Below are 17,486 nucleotides of genomic sequence, written 5' to 3'. Positions count from 1 at the left end.
TTTCACGGTAAGATCACACATACTTTTTTTTTGAGTCAGAGCCTTGCTCTGTCGCCCAGGCTGGAGTGCAGTGGTGTGATCTCGGCTCACTGCAACCTCTGCGTCCTGGGTTCAAGCGATTCTCCTCCTTAACCTCCCTGGTAGCTGGGATTACAGGCACGTGCCACCATGCCCTGCTAATTTTTGTATTTTTAGTAGAGATGGGGTTTTGCCATGTTGGCCAGACTGGTCTCATTCCTTACCTCAAGTGATCCGGATGCCTGCCTCAGCCTCCCGAAGTGCTGGGATTACAGGCATGAGCCACTGCGCCTGGCCATACGTACTTTCTGTATGTGTGGAATTAATGGCAATATATGTATGTGTGAAATTAATGGTAATTTTTGTTTTGTTTAAATGATGAGATCAGTATTTTAAATTTTATTTTAAAATATTTTGTCGCAGTGGTTATAATTGCACCAAACGAATTTAGAAGACTGTCTAGAATAACACTAGGTAGCATTCATATATAAAGAAACATTATTTGAGAACTAATTGGAGTATAGTCTTAGTGAGGTTAACTTTTTTTGCTGTTGTATTCTTTTTGAAAGATCAAGTGCACAGTGTTCCTATAGCACAAATGGGGAACTACCAGGAATACCTCAAGCAAGTACCTTCTCCACTAAGAGAACTTGATCCTGATCAGCCGCGAAGGTTGCATACATTTGGCAACCCCTTTAAGCTGGATAAGAAGGTAATTTTGAAATGTTCTATTATGTAATTTGCTTATGGTAGGCACTGTCCGTTTTATAGTTCTTAATTTAACTAAAGTAAGCTGAAGCTATTTTCCTGGTAGAGTATCTAATAAATGTCAACAGAATATAGTTACCTTCATTGGAATTGACACTGGTTGTGCCATTTAAACATTGTTTGTAAATTCAAGAAAATTGTTTTCTTTTTTGCTAAAGGGTATGATGATAGATGAAGCAGATGAATTTGTGGCTGGACCTCAAAATAAACATAAACGACCTGGAGAACCAAATATGCAAGGGATCCCTAAAAGACGTCGGTGTATGTCTCCATTACTAAGAGGCAGACAGCAGAATCCTGTTGTAAACAATCATATTGGGGGAAAAGGACCACCTGCACCTACAACTCAAGCACAGCCAGATCTTATTAAACCTCTTCCTCTTCATAAAAGTAAGAATTGTTTTTTTCTTAAACATTATTTGCTGCCTTTTGGTTCCTTTTCAAGGAAGAGATTTTTGTTTTAGATTATAGAAGGAAATTGATTAGTAGTACAATGAGTGAATGAATGTATAGAGAAGATATTTGTTTAAATGAGCATGTAATCATTTTTGTATGTCTTTTTAATGAGCATTTGAACATTTCTTATATTTATGATGCTTTATTAGCTATCATATTCTAACATATCATTTGCAAATCTTTCAAAATAATACTTTTGAAAGGAGCATTATCACTATCCACAGAAAGATGGTTTTCAATTTCAGTTGAAGTCAACTAATTATTAAATATGTATGCTATTTTGGATAATGCTGTGCTTTGAGGTATACCACTGAAGACAGAAGTGATCTCTGCCCTCATTTATAATCAGCAAGGAAGGTCAGTCATTGAACAGATATTAGAAGTGTGTTGAATGTTATGGAAAAGATAAGTATATTCTGGAAGCATTTGGCAAGAGGATTTAAGTCAGTGAAGTCAAGGCACTTTACTGAGGAAGTTAATGCTTAAGCCAAAAGCCGTGCCATTTGCTTATGCTAGAGCAATAGTATGTGCAGAGGCATAAAGAGAAAGACATTAAGGGAACTTAAAGACAGTATAGCAAGGGTGTTGGGAATGAGGTAAGGTGAGAACTGAAAGATGATAGAAGCCAGATTATGGAAGGTCTTGGAAGCTATTTTCAACTTTATTCTAAGGACAGTGAGAATCCACTGAAAGGCTTTAAAATGATGGTGACCTAATCTGATTAGCATTTTATGAAGACCAGGTTGACTGTAATGTGTGTGGACTATTATCAGAGAGGAGCAAGAATGAATATAGGGAAACCCTAATGAATTAATGGACTTATCAATTATAGATAGTGGTCATACTTACAACATGTTAACTGAAGAGAAACAAAATATTATATGACTCCTGATGGAAGTATCCAATACTGCCTTTGAAGTTGTCTTACCAAAAAAAAAAAACCAAAAACCAAAATTGAACATCAATGTAATCAAACCAATTTATAGGAAATACAGGGGACAGAGAAACATGTGGGATACAATTAGTAAAATCCAGATTGTAGAAAACTCTACAGGAGAAAGAATCTGTTGGGTTTTTTCCCAGAAAAAAATATTTTTTCCAGAAAAATAAAAGGGGTACAGAAGGATTTTACAGATTCAAATGTAGTTTAAGAGATATGTAAGCCAGTTGCAATGTATAGGCCTTAACTGTACTCAGAATCAAACAAAATCAAACTTTTCCACAAACAGAAAACATGTTGGAGAGTATGGACACTGACTATATATTTGATGTTATTAAATAATTGTGCATGCACAGGAATCAGTTGGGAAACCCGGGGAACAGATGCTGCTGACCTGACAGTGGGGTTTCAAGAAGAATATGTATTTGAGAAATACCTGGACATACCACTAAAGGACTTGGTTACTGGTCGGATGTTGGGAACAGAGGAGGGGAGGAGTCAGACGTCTGTCTTAAGAGACACTGGGTGGGTGGAAGAAGAAATGATAAATGAATTTAGTTTAGAAGTGCATATTAGGTCATCAAGTGGAGATCCTAAGTTAGAAGATGAATATTGAGTTTGAGACTCAGGAGAAGAGGATTGGGCTAGAGGGGTAGTATGAGAGGCAGGTTACTGCCCATTGCACTGAATAAAATCTCACCAAGGCAGACAGAAGAAAAAACGCTCAGAACAGAACCTCGAAAGTGCCAAAGTTAAGAGAAGAAAGCAGAAAAGGAGATTGAGAAGGAAGAATTTTAGAGATAGGAGAAAACAGGGGAGAATTTAATGTCATGGAAGCTAAAGGGCAAGATAATTGAGTGGGTAGTTGTCCCAAATACTTAAAAAAAAACAGTTCAATCAAGAGAAATGGAAAGATTCTGTGGTCTTTGGCGATCTTAGCAAGAGGAATTTCTATGGAGTAAAGGGGCAGAGCCTAATAAGGGGTTATGGGAGGAGTGAGAGGTGAGAAAATGGAAACAATGAGTATGAGTATAAACAACCAGTTAAGTTTAGTTGTAAAAGGAAGATGGGAAAAGAGCATGGTACCTGGAAGAGTTCACAGGGTTTTGAAAATGGTGATTTTTCTTTGTTTTTAATATCAAAGACCCTTGAGCATGTTTCAGTGCTGGTGATGGAACCAGTAAAGAGGGAGAGGTTGAAAATGAAAATGAGAAAAGCCATACTCAGCACAAAATTACTGCGAACACAAGAGGGAATGGTCTAGAGCACAGATGAAAGAATGCTCCCTCCATTGACACAGAATGTGGGGGGAAGTGGGGCGAGGGTGTGTGCAATTTAGTTAGAGGGAGGTAAAGGAAGTCCCTTAATCATGGCTTTGCTTTTCTTTCGAGCTCTGTGAGATAGAAGGTGAAGTATATTGCTGAGATGGAAGGGGATATTGGGAAAGTCAGAGGTTTGAAGAGAGTGAGGGAGTTTAACAATCTCTGTGGGAGAGAGAGAGAAAAGATTGTGATAAGGTTGCTAGACAGTGCCTAGGATCCAAGTAGAGATAGTGATTGTGATCACTCTATAGAGCTGGGCCCTGTTTCTCCAGCAGCGCTCATGATTCCAAATGCAAGTCTGGGGCAAGCAGATAGAGCGAGTCAAGAGATAGGATTTTGCTTGGCAGATGTTATGGGAAGACAGTAGAACAAAAGAAATTAAGACATTAGTAAAAGTGATATATCACTTTTACTTACAGGGATATAAGCCTGATACAGAATTGGCTACTTAGAAGGGATATGGTTAATAGGAAGAAGGTAGAGGAATTGCTAGAGTCAAAGTCTGGCTGAGTTAAGGAGCAGTAGCGGGAGTACTGTGAAGATGATACTCCTCTATCTCTGAATTTGTCTGGATGTGAAAGGCGAAGGTATAAGTTTAAGTTCTTTAGAGAGAAGCTGGGGAATGGGGAGGCCAGGTTCTTAACAGGTGATCTGCTTAAACATTGAAGTCACCACAGCACTTCTCAGACTTGAATATGCATGTGAATCACCTGGGAGGTCTAGTTAAACTACAGATTCTCATTTATTCAGTCTGAGGCAGATGAGCATTTCTAGCAAGCTCTCTGTTCATCCACACACCAGACTTCGAGTAGTAGTAAGAACCAAGAATGAAGTCAGAAGGGCTTGTGGAATGTGCATGGCAGATGCGCTTGATAGCAATAACTGAAGCATACCTTGAGAATGACCCTGCTTGCAGACAACACCTGCATGCGGTTGGGAGTTCTGAGCTAGGGAATAGGGTGGCTAACCGAAAGATCCATTCCCTATGTATAAGGAACATCTGTGCCGCTAGCCCATTGTGAAGTGAATGCAGGCCAGACGGGATTGAGGCCCTTTGTTTTGGGTTAAATGAAGGTTGCCAGGTGGAGGTTGTTAGGGGGAAGCGTGCTAAGTGAAAATACGCTATAAACTGCATACTTTTTGCAAGCAGTTGCCATTTTTCTGCCCAGCCTGCTGCCACTGGGCCATGCAGTTATCCTGTCCAGCCCACCACCATTGGACTGTATGTAAAAGGTGGTTCTTCTGCCTAGCTTGCCACCACTGGGCTCGCTCCCCTTTATGTAAGCCCCCAACAAAACGCCTTGTCTTGTTTGCTGGCTCTGGGTCTCTTCTTTGGCTTCTTGAACTTGGTGTCATCCCCACTGGAGTTGATAGGGGCTCAGCACAACAGAAGGAAGGCTATGAACTGGGTGCCAGAGACAACAGTATCTTACAGGCTTGTACCCTGGAGATTGGCCTAAGACAGTGATAAGGAGAGACAGTGTGAGTGGCATGGTGGAGTCTCACAAGAGTGCAAGGGGGTAATTTTGCAATAGCACTAGGAAGTGAAGGAATCAGTGACTCCATGTCCTTTTATGCCTATGGAGAGTGTGCAAGAGAAAGCAGTTTCTACTTTTGGTCTGGAAAGGAGAGCAGTCTCTGTACAGGAGAGCTGGGTTTCAGTTAAAGCATAAGTTGTTGTAGAGAATATTCAGTAAAGAGGAGTTTGCAAATCATGGAATCGAATTTAGGAGAGAGTCGGGGATTTGTGGAAATAAGTGTATAGGGGATTACGAGTAAACTGAGTTTATAGTTTGGACAGGAAATGAGGACAGTAGAGATGAATTCAGATGGTATCCTGGAGGTTGGTGAGCAATCAGAGAACTTAAAATTCAGCTGCTTTCTGTGGGGCAAGTCTAATAATCTGGTGTTAAGAGGAAGGCTTGCGAGCTTTCAGTTTTAGTAGTCTAATGAGCTGAAGGTGGGCACCAGGTTGCTCTGTACTGGTAAATAAATGATGACTAGATTCTCTAGTTAGAAGGGTATACTGTAAAACATTACCTGTTTGGTGGTCTGTTCCCTGCAGAATTTGGAACAGTTAAAGGCAGAAGTATAAGTGGAAAGTAAAAACTACCCAGTGTTTACTTTTGCCTCTAAATGATACCAGATGTATAAGGCATATGTGTGAGTTAGGGCTCTCTAAGGTAGAGATAGATGACCGTGATAATTTTGATCATAGATATTTCATTGAAGTATCAAGAACCTACCTGTTTCAATAAAATTGCCATGGAATAAACCAGAAAACTAAAAACTACTTGAAATTGGCTTTATTTTTTCCTCTAAGGGTAAAAATTGTAAATATTTTGTAAATACTGTGTATGTGTCACATTGAAATCTACTGTATCTTTGGCAATGCTTAAGAACTATATCACATTATTTGTTAACTTGCATTAGTCAAGGAAGACAGTTGTGACTTGCTGTAGTAATGTTCTTTTGTAGCTTTATTTACTGTATGCTTTGAGACTGGATCCCATAATTTTTTCCCCATATCATTGTTTTTAGTTTCAGAAACCAGTAATGATTCGATAATACATGATGTGGTTGAAAATCATGTTGCAGACCAACTTTCATCAGACATTACACCAAATGCTATGGATACTGAATTTTCAACATCTTCTCCAGCCAGTTTACTGGAACGGCCAACCAATCATACGGAGGCTCTTGGTCATGACCATTTAGGAACCAATGACCTCACTGTTGGTGGATTTTTAGAAAATCATGAGGAGCCAAGGGATAAAGAACAATGTGCTGAAGAGAACATACCAGCATCTTCACTCAACAAAGGAAAGAAATTGATGCATTGTAGAAGCCATGAAGAGGTCAATACTGAACTAAAAGCACAAATAATGAAAGAAATCCGAAAGCCAGGAAGAAGTATGTATAATAAGAGACGAACCTCAAATCTGATTTCTGTATGTGCTCAAAAAGAAAAAAAAAAAAAAAAAAAAGTCAAGTAACTGTAGTAAAAGAATAGATATGATTCTAGATCTGTCTTGAACAGTATCTCAGTTAAGATCCTTTATTCATCTGACCAACACTGAATATCTTCTATTTCCAAGGTACTAGGTATGGTAGGCAGCAGGGACTGAGAGCAGAGCAACACTGTACAGATAAATTGACAGGAACCCGTAGTCTTGAATATTCTTCTGACCAACGATGGAATTTTAATATAGCAGCTAGCTCACAAAAGATATAGTGAAAATTAAATGACTTCATGTCTGTAAAGTTCTTGTCGTAGTGCCTAGCACTATGTTTAGTAGTTAAACTATGATATTATAGGATATGTTTAGGCCGAAAAACTAAAGTTATGGAAGCTATCTGGTATGTGAACACAAAAGAACTTTGTGGGAAAAAGTTCAGTATTATTGGCATTCATTTAGAGGATGTTAACAGATCACTTGCCCTGGGGTAGTACAATGACCTGGGTGGTCCAGAAATGGGTACAAATCAGTCCTTGGAGTTTAGACGTTTATAGCCCTTGCAGAGTTTCATATGAAAACTTAAAACTGAAATAACACTCTTAACCTGTTTGGTTTTTACCCCCACTTCCCAGTTACCCCCATGTTAGCTGTTAGAATTTTAAACTGTAAGGATGGAGTTTTGTAAAGGCCACTTGTTCTTATTTTTTAGTGATACTACCATAAAGCTATTTACTCATCCTTTTAAGCTTTGATACCTTAATAGGAACTTTTACTTACAAAGCAGGGTTTGATTAGTTGTTTTATCTTTGTTGCTGTGTATGTACTTTTACATATGTGTTAAAATATAAAATCTCTAATGAGTGGTGAAATTTTTATGTAGAATGCTTTTATCTCAGTATATCAATATAATAAACTGCAAAAGAACAATATTGAATAAGAAGACAAATGAAAGGCACTTAATTTTTCTTTTTGCTTCTTTTGCTTTAAGAATATGAAAGAATCTTCACTTTACTGAAGCATGTGCAAGGCAGTTTACAAACAAGACTAATATTTTTACAAAATGTCATTAAAGAAGCATCAAGGTAAATAAACTATTGCATATAATGAAATGGTGATGAAATGAGTCCACAGTTTATATAGGCGGTATTTTAACAGTATCCGTTTTGCACTTGTATTGTTTATAAATGTATATGGCATACCAACATATAAATAAATTCTTATTCTTTTTTAGTTTATTGAAAGAAATTCAGTTAGAAAACAGCCACACATACATTCTTCAGGAATTATGGACCTTTTCTCCCTACAAATTACTGGATACTTGGAGAATTCTTGTTTATTCTTCTCTGTAGCTTTTTGATATCTTTACATTAATATTTTATAACCTTTAATTTTTCTCCTTTATGCATTAATATTGGTGACTAAAAATAACGTACTTGAGTGTCATTTATTTTTACATGGGAAAACGTAATTAAGGAGACAAGAATTGGACAAATGGGCTTTATTCTGATTGTTTCAGTAGCCCAGGATCATTAGTACATTGGCCCTCTGTATCCCTGGGTTCCACATTCGTTGGATTCAAGCAACCACAGATTGAAAGTATTTGGAGGCGGGGAAATGGATGGTTGTATCTGTATTGAATATGTACAGGCTTTTATTTTCTTGTCATTTTCTAAACAATTCAGTCTAATTCATATAGTATTTATACTGTGTTAGTATTATAAATAATGTAGAGATTATTTAGAGCATATGGGAGAATGTACATAGGTTACATGCAAATATTGGGCCATTTTATACAAGGGACTTGAGCATTCATGGATTTTGGTGTTTATAGGGAGGCCTCTAATCAATCCCCCATGGATACCGAGGGATCACTGTATAAAGAAGGTGGATAAAGGTTATAAATGGTAATTAAGAAGTGCAGTTAACTGGAAAACATAGTTGTATGAGTTTAAAAACATTTTTTATTTTCCCTTCAAGATTTTGGGGATTTTAGTATTATAAGAAAACTTAGGGCTTATCACATCCCACCGTCTAAATGTAAACACACTTACACTTTGTCCCCCTGTCTCTTCTATGCTACACATGAAGATTTTAGATAAAGTTGGTTTTTTGTTTCTGGTTTTCTTTTCTTTTTGTACTTTTGGAGTGGCTAGAGCATAGGCCAGTTTGCAGGATCAAGATAAGGCTATAACTTTTCATGTAATTTTGAGTATTTAACCTATTATGCTCTTCGTGGTAACATTCTGTCAGCTAAAACCTCATTAGGAATTTATATCCCCGGTATCTGTACTTCACTTCTGCCACCTTTTAGAGAGTTGTGTAGTATTATGGTGGCTATTTATATTAGCTTCTAAGTAGCAAGGAAGTAGGAATAAAATGTCCAGTGTCTTGGGATATTCTTAAAACCATCAGCAATTATGTAGACAGATGCAATTTTAGTCCGTCCATATTTGTTACGGAAAATCTTTTAAAGTTGTTACTTGAACTTTAATTGCTTGCTATACTCTGTATTATAGATGTCTATCCTTGATTTGCTAACTCTCAAATTGTAATAGAATACCATGGTTTTTAAATGGTGCTGCCCAATTTTCATTTCTTCTTCCATTTTGTGGGAGATTATATTCATACTTTGTTCACATTCCTTTCAACATTCAGCTTACAAAGAGCATGAGAAGAAGCTATTGAAGTATTTGCTTTGGGAGCCCAAATTTCACTAGAGTGTTTGCAGCCCTTCAATACATTTTGAATATATTAGTTTTTTGGTTTTTTGGTTTTTCCTTTTTCTTTTTGGTTGTGGAAGGAACAACCTCTTTCCCATTGTTTAGCCCTCTAGTGTTTTAGGGACAAACTATAATACTGTACTGGGATAATAATTTGCTAATCTTTCAACATATTTTATATGGTCATAGTATTGATTTTTCTATTTTCATTTTACTTTGAAAAATCTTCCCAAAGCAATTTTCTCTCCTTTTTAAAAAACAATTATACTGATATATACTATTCATTAAAAAGTAATTGAGAGTACTATTTATTTTTTCATACAGGTTTAAAAAACGAATGCTAATAGAACAACTGGAGAACTTCTTGGATGAAATTCATCGAAGAGCCAATCAGATCAACCATATTAATAGCAATTAAAAGAAAATAGAATGTGGCCACTTATTTCACTATCTTCTTCAAATACAAAGTAAATACAAGACTGTTGTGATCTTGCATTCATTTTCTGACATGCATTGTTGGCTATTTGAAATACTAAAAGCAAATCTACAGATCCTTTTTCCATCATTTTACAGTGACCTTTTCTTCATTTTGGTTTATTTTTGTAATGTGAAAAGTATCACTCTAAAAAACATTTTTATTTAACAAACTAAAAATATTCCTCCAAATCTCTTGCTTGTCATTGACTCTTGCGTGTCAATTTCCCTCAGGTTCTATTTTCTTAAACCAACCTTTAAAATTGTCACCTCTGTTAAGGTTGAACTTTGCCAAAAAAAAAAAAAAAAAAAAGTTACTTTGTAATTTTTGGGGAAAAAAGCACATACATTAAAACTAGGTAATGTTTTGTATATACAGTTATTTTGGATATATTATTGTAAGTTGTACAAATGTATTTTGAAGAATATTTAAGAAAAGCACTTTTGTTATTCCATCAATAAATGCTCTATTTTACTCTTGTGTGGTTTAGGAAATAATCACATTTAAAGTAATCATTTAAAAACATCCTAAGATAATGGAATTTTAAAGGCCTTGCTTTTTAGCATTGGAAAAATACACCACTTGAAGTTCATGTTTGTTAAGCCTAACTGTAATTACATGTTACATAATCTGCATTGCCTTTTTACTATATGTTTGTAGTTTTTGTTGGCCATGCCAACATACTCCCATTTCTGCCTAGATGATGGGAATGACTTTGTCTGGGGCAGATAGACAGATACTTTAAAAGCTATTTAAAAAGCAGACAATTTTGGATATTATTGGTTTCCTTACTTCAACACCTTTTCCTTTCTCACTAGGATTGTGGATGGCACAAAGCTGAAGCTGTTAGGGAGTGGTAGGTTTGGAGTACACTACATACTCTGAAATATCTAGCCTTTAGCAGCTTCATGCCATGCTTGCAAAAGCCCACAACAAATTGGAGACCTCTTTGTTCTGCTCTGCTGTTCTCACACTTAAACTCTGTTTTATTTATAAGCTAAATGGAAAGGAAACACCTTTAAGATGACTTTGCTCATTTTGCATCCCCCCTGAGTTTCACAGGATAAGGAAAACCACACTATTCATTCTCCACCCTCAATTCAACATGGCCTAGAATATCCTTACTGAGGAAGCAATCTTATGGCCTGACTCACTCACCATTCATAGATCACTGCTGTGCCTTTTAGTGGTTTGGGGGGTAACCAGTAAAAAAGAAGGTCAAAATAGATTTGGATTAAGAGTAGGCAAAATAAACTCATAAAATTTAAAAATTGAAGTATTTTTAGGTTTATAATATTGAAAATCACATACCCTTAGCTTTTTACACTTTATCAGAACATTTTTTTTAAATTTCAAGGGTATAGCAAAATGAAATTATAACTTTATCAAGAAAAGCATTGATGAAAGTGGAGAACATGCATTTAGTTTAGGGGATTTGAAACTCTCCCAATACTGAAGACAAACCCTGTCAAGAAAAAGAAGAATTTAATATTATATAGTATTTTCATATGCAGTTCTTTAAGCTTTGTGTAATTCTATACAAATACTTTTAAGTAATGCAAGATAACATTTAATAGATGGAATTGTTAAGGTAACTGCCTGTAGTCACATTGCTAAATTCAATGAGAATTACACAAAATCCAGAATATATTGTCTGTTCCTAAATTATATATATTTAGATTCTGGGATTAGAAGTCATTCAGATAAAAATTCATACTTAACAAGAGTATCTAGGAAAGAGATTCAGCCTATCCCAATATTTAGCAGCTTTCCTTATCAGAAAGTTTTATTTTCTATTTCACAGATTGCTCATGACCTTTAATACATTTTTCTGAATGAATCCTGGAGGGAGGTGAGAAGTAGCAGTTTTGTTCATCTCTTCTTTTTGCCCTTTATCTCTCTGCCACTGTTCTCACCTCATCCTAAAACCTGGTCAGGAGGGTTTGAAACCTATCAGAACTAAAGGTTAATATCTCATCTCCCTCAGGCTTTTTTCATTTAAAAAAAAAAAAAGCTATGAGTATATTTAGTTAAATTAGTGAGAATACTTATTGTAGAATTATTGTCAAAAGGGAAGGGGAATACATCTAGGGGGAGCATCATGTCTTTTTAGGCCCTTTATGTCACTGAATGACTTAAGGCTCGACAAATGATAGTCTTGGAAAGTTTAATCTTGAGGTTTTCAAATCTTTTTTTTTTTTTTTTAATGTCTCCCATGTTTCCCATTTGCTGATTGATTCATTAGTTGCTCTTGGTAAGATTTGTCAGTTGGAAATAATGAAGGCTGAGACTCATTTCTAAACTCTTTCATAACCATCACCAGAAGAGCAACCACTGTATTGTGTGATGTAGGCTAATGCCTCCCAGATAGAGGTAAATAAAGTCACAAGGACTATTAGAATTCCAGTGGATTGTGGAACTGGGTTTGGATTATCCTTACATTTTCATTCTGATTACTGAGGCAGTTCTGAAAACTCCTACCATTGAAATAGTGGTGTGTCTTTTCCTTGTTTGAGGATTTTACATCATTTTTATGCACTTGAATTCCAAAATCAGAATCTCTCTTTTACCTATCAACCTTTATTGGCTGTTGGCTTTTGGCAATGACCTTTCTGTTCAAATGTAGTCCTGTCTCTTTGTTTCTTTAGGGAGTAGAACCTGTCCTTTTTCTCATCTTTCATTTTTTTGACGTGTCCTTTCTAAGAGAAGGCTCTCTGCCGCCTGTTCTGGGTGATAAGTGATAGTTTCATCTAATCATTATGGGGTTGGGATGATCATGGTGAAATACTAGGAAGACATTCTGTTGATGGACTTTTTCTCCCCAAATAATCCCAAATAGATTATTTTCTAGTGAATGGTTTATATCTTTCTCATCACAAAAATGTTCCTTTGATTTCTAGCACAAGGTACAGCAGGATGCAAATGATTCTCAGATAAAATGATGTTGACAGTATTTCCTTAACAATTTATGTAAAACTATGCATAATTTTCATTCTAACTTTTGACATTTTTCTCCATAAATAAAAGTAATGCCTGATGTTTAGTTAAAGTAGATCCACCTTTGCTTGATTTTATTAGTCTTGTTCTATCCTATTTCTTTTTAATACACTGTTTAGACTTGCCAACAACTCTTAACTGAGAATCTCTTTTCCTTCCTAGGCTAAGTAATTGTGAGTGGGGGAGGAAGAACATTAAGAGAAATAATCTAAAGACTTTGTTCAATATTGTCGAAGCCTAAGGATATTTGTGTGTCCTTCTGATGTACTGAGGCTTTGCCGGTACCACACCATCTTTGAATTACCATAAGGTTATGTAGTAGGACTTACTAGGGCAAACATTTGATTTTTGAGAAAGATCAACAGAACAGTATAGAAATCCAGGTGCATTCATTAGAATACTAGGATCACAAGAGGACTACTCTGGTATACTCTAATGACCTGAAAAAGCTCTAAAATGACAAGAAAGCTAGAGGACAAAGGGAAAAAAAGGGCAAGATTTATAATTTATCTTACTTTCATGATTTTTCCAAGTATCTTCAGAAGTAGAAACCTATAGCATTTTAAAAAAGTCTGCATTAACTATATATGAGCTGAGAGAATGAGAAGGTAAAAAAACAAGGAGGATAAGTTTCCTTTATACTTATGAAATAGTCCCCTTTCTTAGGATACAAGACAGCAACTGAGAAGCTTCTGAAGCACCATAAAAACAGCTAGAAAGAATGCTAGGGGATAGTGGACAAATGAGCCCTTGTTGCTAGAGAGACACATAAATTATCTGAATCCTGTCAAAAAATACTTTAATACCTGTGTTAGGTTCTCTCAGGAAATAGATGAATGGCCGATCTGCTTTAAAAATAGGAATCCGAGACCTTTTCAATAACAACAGAGCTGCAGGAAAGAAAGAAAAATCCCATTGCATTTTCTGTGCATTTTTAAGAAAATAACTATTGGTTATGAAGTAAGTTATATCCCATAATTTTTTAAGAAATCAAAGCATCCTAATGGCGTTTCATTGTTTACTGTTGTGATGGGGGTGCAGATGGGAAAATTAAAGAGAAAAGATGCCATTTAGCCAATCCTGTCTCCTGTTTTCAACACATTCCATGGAATTCCTTATCGAAGGTAACTTTCAGAATGATTTTTATGGGATGGATATCTCTTCTTCCCCATCATTTTTCAAAGACTTTTTGTTTTCTTTAGTGTTCCTTTTAAAAAAATGCTATACCACACCTGAACTTGGGGGTTATGGAAAGACTCAGAAGTGTGACGATTCAACTAGGTAAATTTAAGAAAGGTAGATATGGGTGAGCAGTGTGACTGGGTATTCTCTGAACATACCTGTGGCTCCAGATGCCTTGGTGCCTTCCTCCAAAACTTCAATCTTGGCCTTGTGGATTGCTTCAGAAACATAAAAACCATGTTGGCCTAACCACAGAAAATGATAAAAATGTGAGTTGCTCATTAGCATTTTTCTAACACATTTAGAATACATTCTTTAAAAATGTACTTACAAAATTTTTAGTATCCAATGCTGCTGTGTAGCTAGGGAAAGAGTGGAAATTTCTGTTTTTGTTTTTACTGGAGTCTCAGGTAGCTGTTTGGAAAATTCTTAAGACTCAATGTGTTACCAAACTTTCAAAACTTTAATTTGTTAAATGTATGTAATCTCTCCCAAAATAATATTCAGAGCACTGCCCCATTTTTTCAGTGGTTCATTTTCAGAAATGATTTCTAGTTAAAACTACAATCCCTTCTTCAGCCAGTATTTCCTAAACTTTAGTGATCATAGGATATGTGTTAAAATACAGATTCTGTAGCCCAGGAATCATTTTCACCAAGATCATTTCCCTTGAATGCCTTTTTGGACTGCATTTTAAGAGCCACTTTTAAATGATAAAGTCACAGGTTTTTATTACAGGCTTTATTGAGGCACAATTCAGTGTAATATTAATGTGTCTAGTGTTGCATGACTGTATTCTGTATACTTAGGTGTATCAGTTATGCAATTTGCCTCACGGGCTAGAATCTACAAAGCAAATGAGAGGTTAGTATAAATGTTCTATGTGCTAACAGTTTCACAGATTATAAGTTTAGCAAATAGGACTAAGTGATAATTTAGAGGAATTGGCTGATTTTTGTAAGCTAATCATTAACCATTTTTAAACAGCTCCAAAGATGAAAGGATACTTGATGACACAGTAAAAAATGAAAGATTTAGAACCAGAAGAAACTTAGGAAATCATTCAGTCCAATCCTTTCATTTTAGAGTGAGCTGTTAACTCACCTGAGATCACGCATCTGAAAAGCAGAGTTGAGAATATTCTGATTGAAAGCCCACTCCCATCCCACCCCTCCACTCCACTCAAACACTGCCGCCTTTCAGAAAGTGTATGCTAGTCAACTCCAACATGCCCCTGGGAGGTATCTGTGGCATGAATGTTAAAATGATAAGTTTGATGAACACATACTGTGTGAGGCAGGTTTGTTTCATCTTAGACTAACGCTTAAATTGGTTTGTGTTTGTCACGCACATAAAGGAGATAGCCCATGAATGTCATGAGAGAATAAAACCAGACCAAAATAAAGAATATGAGGCATTCCATCCATCTTGTAAGTAAGGTGTGCACAGGATGTTGGGAGTTGGCTATATTCACTGTAAGGAACAGTTATTTTCCACCATCAGTGAAGGGGACAGGAAGGGCCAGAGGAAGTAAAAATCAATAGAAACATTCACTAGTGTCACTTGTCCTAAAATCAGCGAAGAATTTGATTTATTTTAGCAGTTGGTCTTTTTCTGTAGGGTCTTTAAGGAACAAATTTCACTATCAATAATTAGCCCCTCTTACTAGCTAATTACTAAGCAAACTGAAATGCAGTGCCAAAGTTACAAAGAGAGCTTTAGGGTTAAAGAATGGTTATTTGACAGTCATGAGAGGCTTTTACTAATCTCCGTGACTTCATTACTATATAGGCTGGTGTCTGAACATTTTAAATGAATGTTGGTGAAATAAGCAGAGATTCACTATGAAGCCCCTTATCAGCTAAAATACAGTAAATGTGTCTGTGTTAGTCTAGGCACCTTGGCAGTGTGAGAAATGGGACCAGTTGATGTGGATGAGTCTGGTTAGATGGGCCAGGCTATTTCAGTATTTTGAAACTGCAACTGAAGAGTTTCATTTAAACAGTTTCTCTCCATCGGACTATAGGAGTGGTCCAATAATTGACATTTATATGTTTGCACAGCCATAAACCAAGGTCCATAGCCTATGTCATGCCCCAGCATCAGCATCTTTTAAATTTTATCTCTGGTAAGAGTTGACATTTCAAAAGACCAACATGTGATAAAAATGAGAATTTGGGAGTCATCTATGGTTTCGCATTTTTCCTCCTGCTTGATCTTGTATTACAGATTCCTATTATTTTTTATTGAGTAGCTATTGAAATATTACACAACTAATGAAATGAACCTAGAAGAAGTCAAGCACAAAGGGATTCTCCTGGTCTTTTTCTACTCCCCTGAAGTGTTGACAGCTGCTTAGTGCCATTGAGGGACATACACCCTATTTTCCCAAAAGTTGTTCTCAAGATTGTTTATAGGTGGCATTCTGTAAAAGGGTTCCATGATTATACATATGTGGGAGATGCTAAACAGTTTTGCACTTTTGTTTTCAGTAGGGGACTTCTTAGAGCTGCTTATCTGCTAACTTTTATAGTGAATCTCTACAGGACAATTATAATACATAGCGTTTAACCATAGAACCACCCACACCATTCTCTGTCCCAGATTTACAGGATTAGCATTTTGGGAACATACTTTGGGAAACTGTAGCCCACCATAAACCCGCTTGCTCCTACAATACAACATTCTATATACAAAGCAAAGGGGTGATATTCTTCCTACCCTCCCTCCTGGCATACTCTCCACTCTTCTTCCATAATATCTTCTATGGATTTTTACCTTCCTTTTTAGACTATTAGCTCCTAGAAGCGTAAATGATGTCTTAATCATTTTAAATATTTCTTTGCCCAACATACATTAAAAATACTTGGTGCATAAATGTGTTTAGTAAATGCTGGATGAATTAATAATAGACACCCCTTACCACTATACGAATGGCCTTAATGTTCTTTAACCTTGTTAAACTTGTAAGGAAATGCTGATTGGTGTTTGTAGAACCAGAAAGGCATGGCATAGAATAGGTCATCTGCAAGTCTCAGCCAAATGATTGTTTCAGTGCTTTGTTGGTGGACACCATCATTCTTTGTGTATGGCTGGTCATACTCAAAAGGTTTAAAAGTCTTCAAAACATGACGTTGTGTAAACATTGTGTCCCTACATTTCATCCTCAGCTTCTCATAAATCAGGATAAACATATCATTTGCTGTTTCTTTTGTCTTTACAATTATTATTTGCTGTAGGCAGAGTTAGTGGCTTTTCAAATGTTATTGCCAGAACTTGCTTCTAGTTTATCTTTTTCATCTTGTCACTTAGTTGCTAACAGTGTTGGGGAGAGGGGAAGAGAGAGAGAGACACATAGCACCCAGCCCAGGAGAGAGAGAGAGAGAGAGGAGAGAGTGCTAAGAAGAATCTAAAATGGCCTTTGAAATTAGGCTATGGTTAGTTGCTTTCTCCATTTGTCTCCTCTAGCCCACTCTGCACCTCTTTCTATTGCAATTCTGACCAGACATCTGGTGTGGCATAAGTTAACTTACATAACTTCCATACTCAACCAAACAACTCTGGTTTGTTCATTTAAGTCATAGTAACAGAGAACTTGTACTTCTTACCGAGCAGAGATTGGAAACTACCAAGCCAAGAACAAGACAG

At 36.4% G+C, this 17,486-nt stretch overlaps 2 protein-coding genes across 7 annotated transcripts in view; one reads left to right on the top strand and one right to left on the bottom strand.

Annotated features, from left to right (window-relative positions):
- The window catches only part of INTS6 (integrator complex subunit 6), a 108,650-nt gene that overhangs the window by 77,816 nt on the left and 13,348 nt on the right, over positions 1–17,486 (top strand). For 3 of the 6 annotated variants that reach the window (XR_004030181.1, XR_004030180.1, XM_030813429.1), the window contains exons 14-18: positions 588–730; positions 945–1,176; positions 6,046–6,417; positions 7,453–7,546; positions 9,509–9,651. Coding sequence is in view for 4 of the 6 variants with exons in the window: in XM_030813429.1 (XP_030669289.1) it covers positions 588–730; positions 945–1,176; positions 6,046–6,417; positions 7,453–7,546; positions 9,509–9,602 (935 nt within the window). In the remaining 2 variants the exon portion in view is untranslated. Of the gene's footprint in view, positions 1–587; positions 731–944; positions 1,177–6,045; positions 6,418–7,452; positions 7,547–9,508; positions 13,730–17,486 lie in introns of those variants that run through there. The other 3 variants (XM_030813430.1, XM_030813431.1, XM_030813428.1) reach the window with 2 other exon arrangements.
- SERPINE3 (serpin family E member 3) overlaps positions 13,318–17,486 on the bottom strand; it is a 24,465-nt gene continuing 20,296 nt past the window's right edge. The window contains 3 exon segments of the mRNA XM_030813432.1: positions 13,318–13,424; positions 13,426–13,546; positions 13,997–14,083. Coding sequence (XP_030669292.1) covers positions 13,319–13,424; positions 13,426–13,546; positions 13,997–14,083 — 314 coding nt within the window. The 3' untranslated portion in view covers position 13,318.

This window comes from Nomascus leucogenys, chromosome 5, assembly GCF_006542625.1.
Source record: "Nomascus leucogenys isolate Asia chromosome 5, Asia_NLE_v1, whole genome shotgun sequence".
Lineage (NCBI taxonomy): Eukaryota > Metazoa > Chordata > Mammalia > Primates > Hylobatidae > Nomascus > Nomascus leucogenys.
This window is presented reverse-complemented; position numbering and strand designations above follow the sequence as displayed.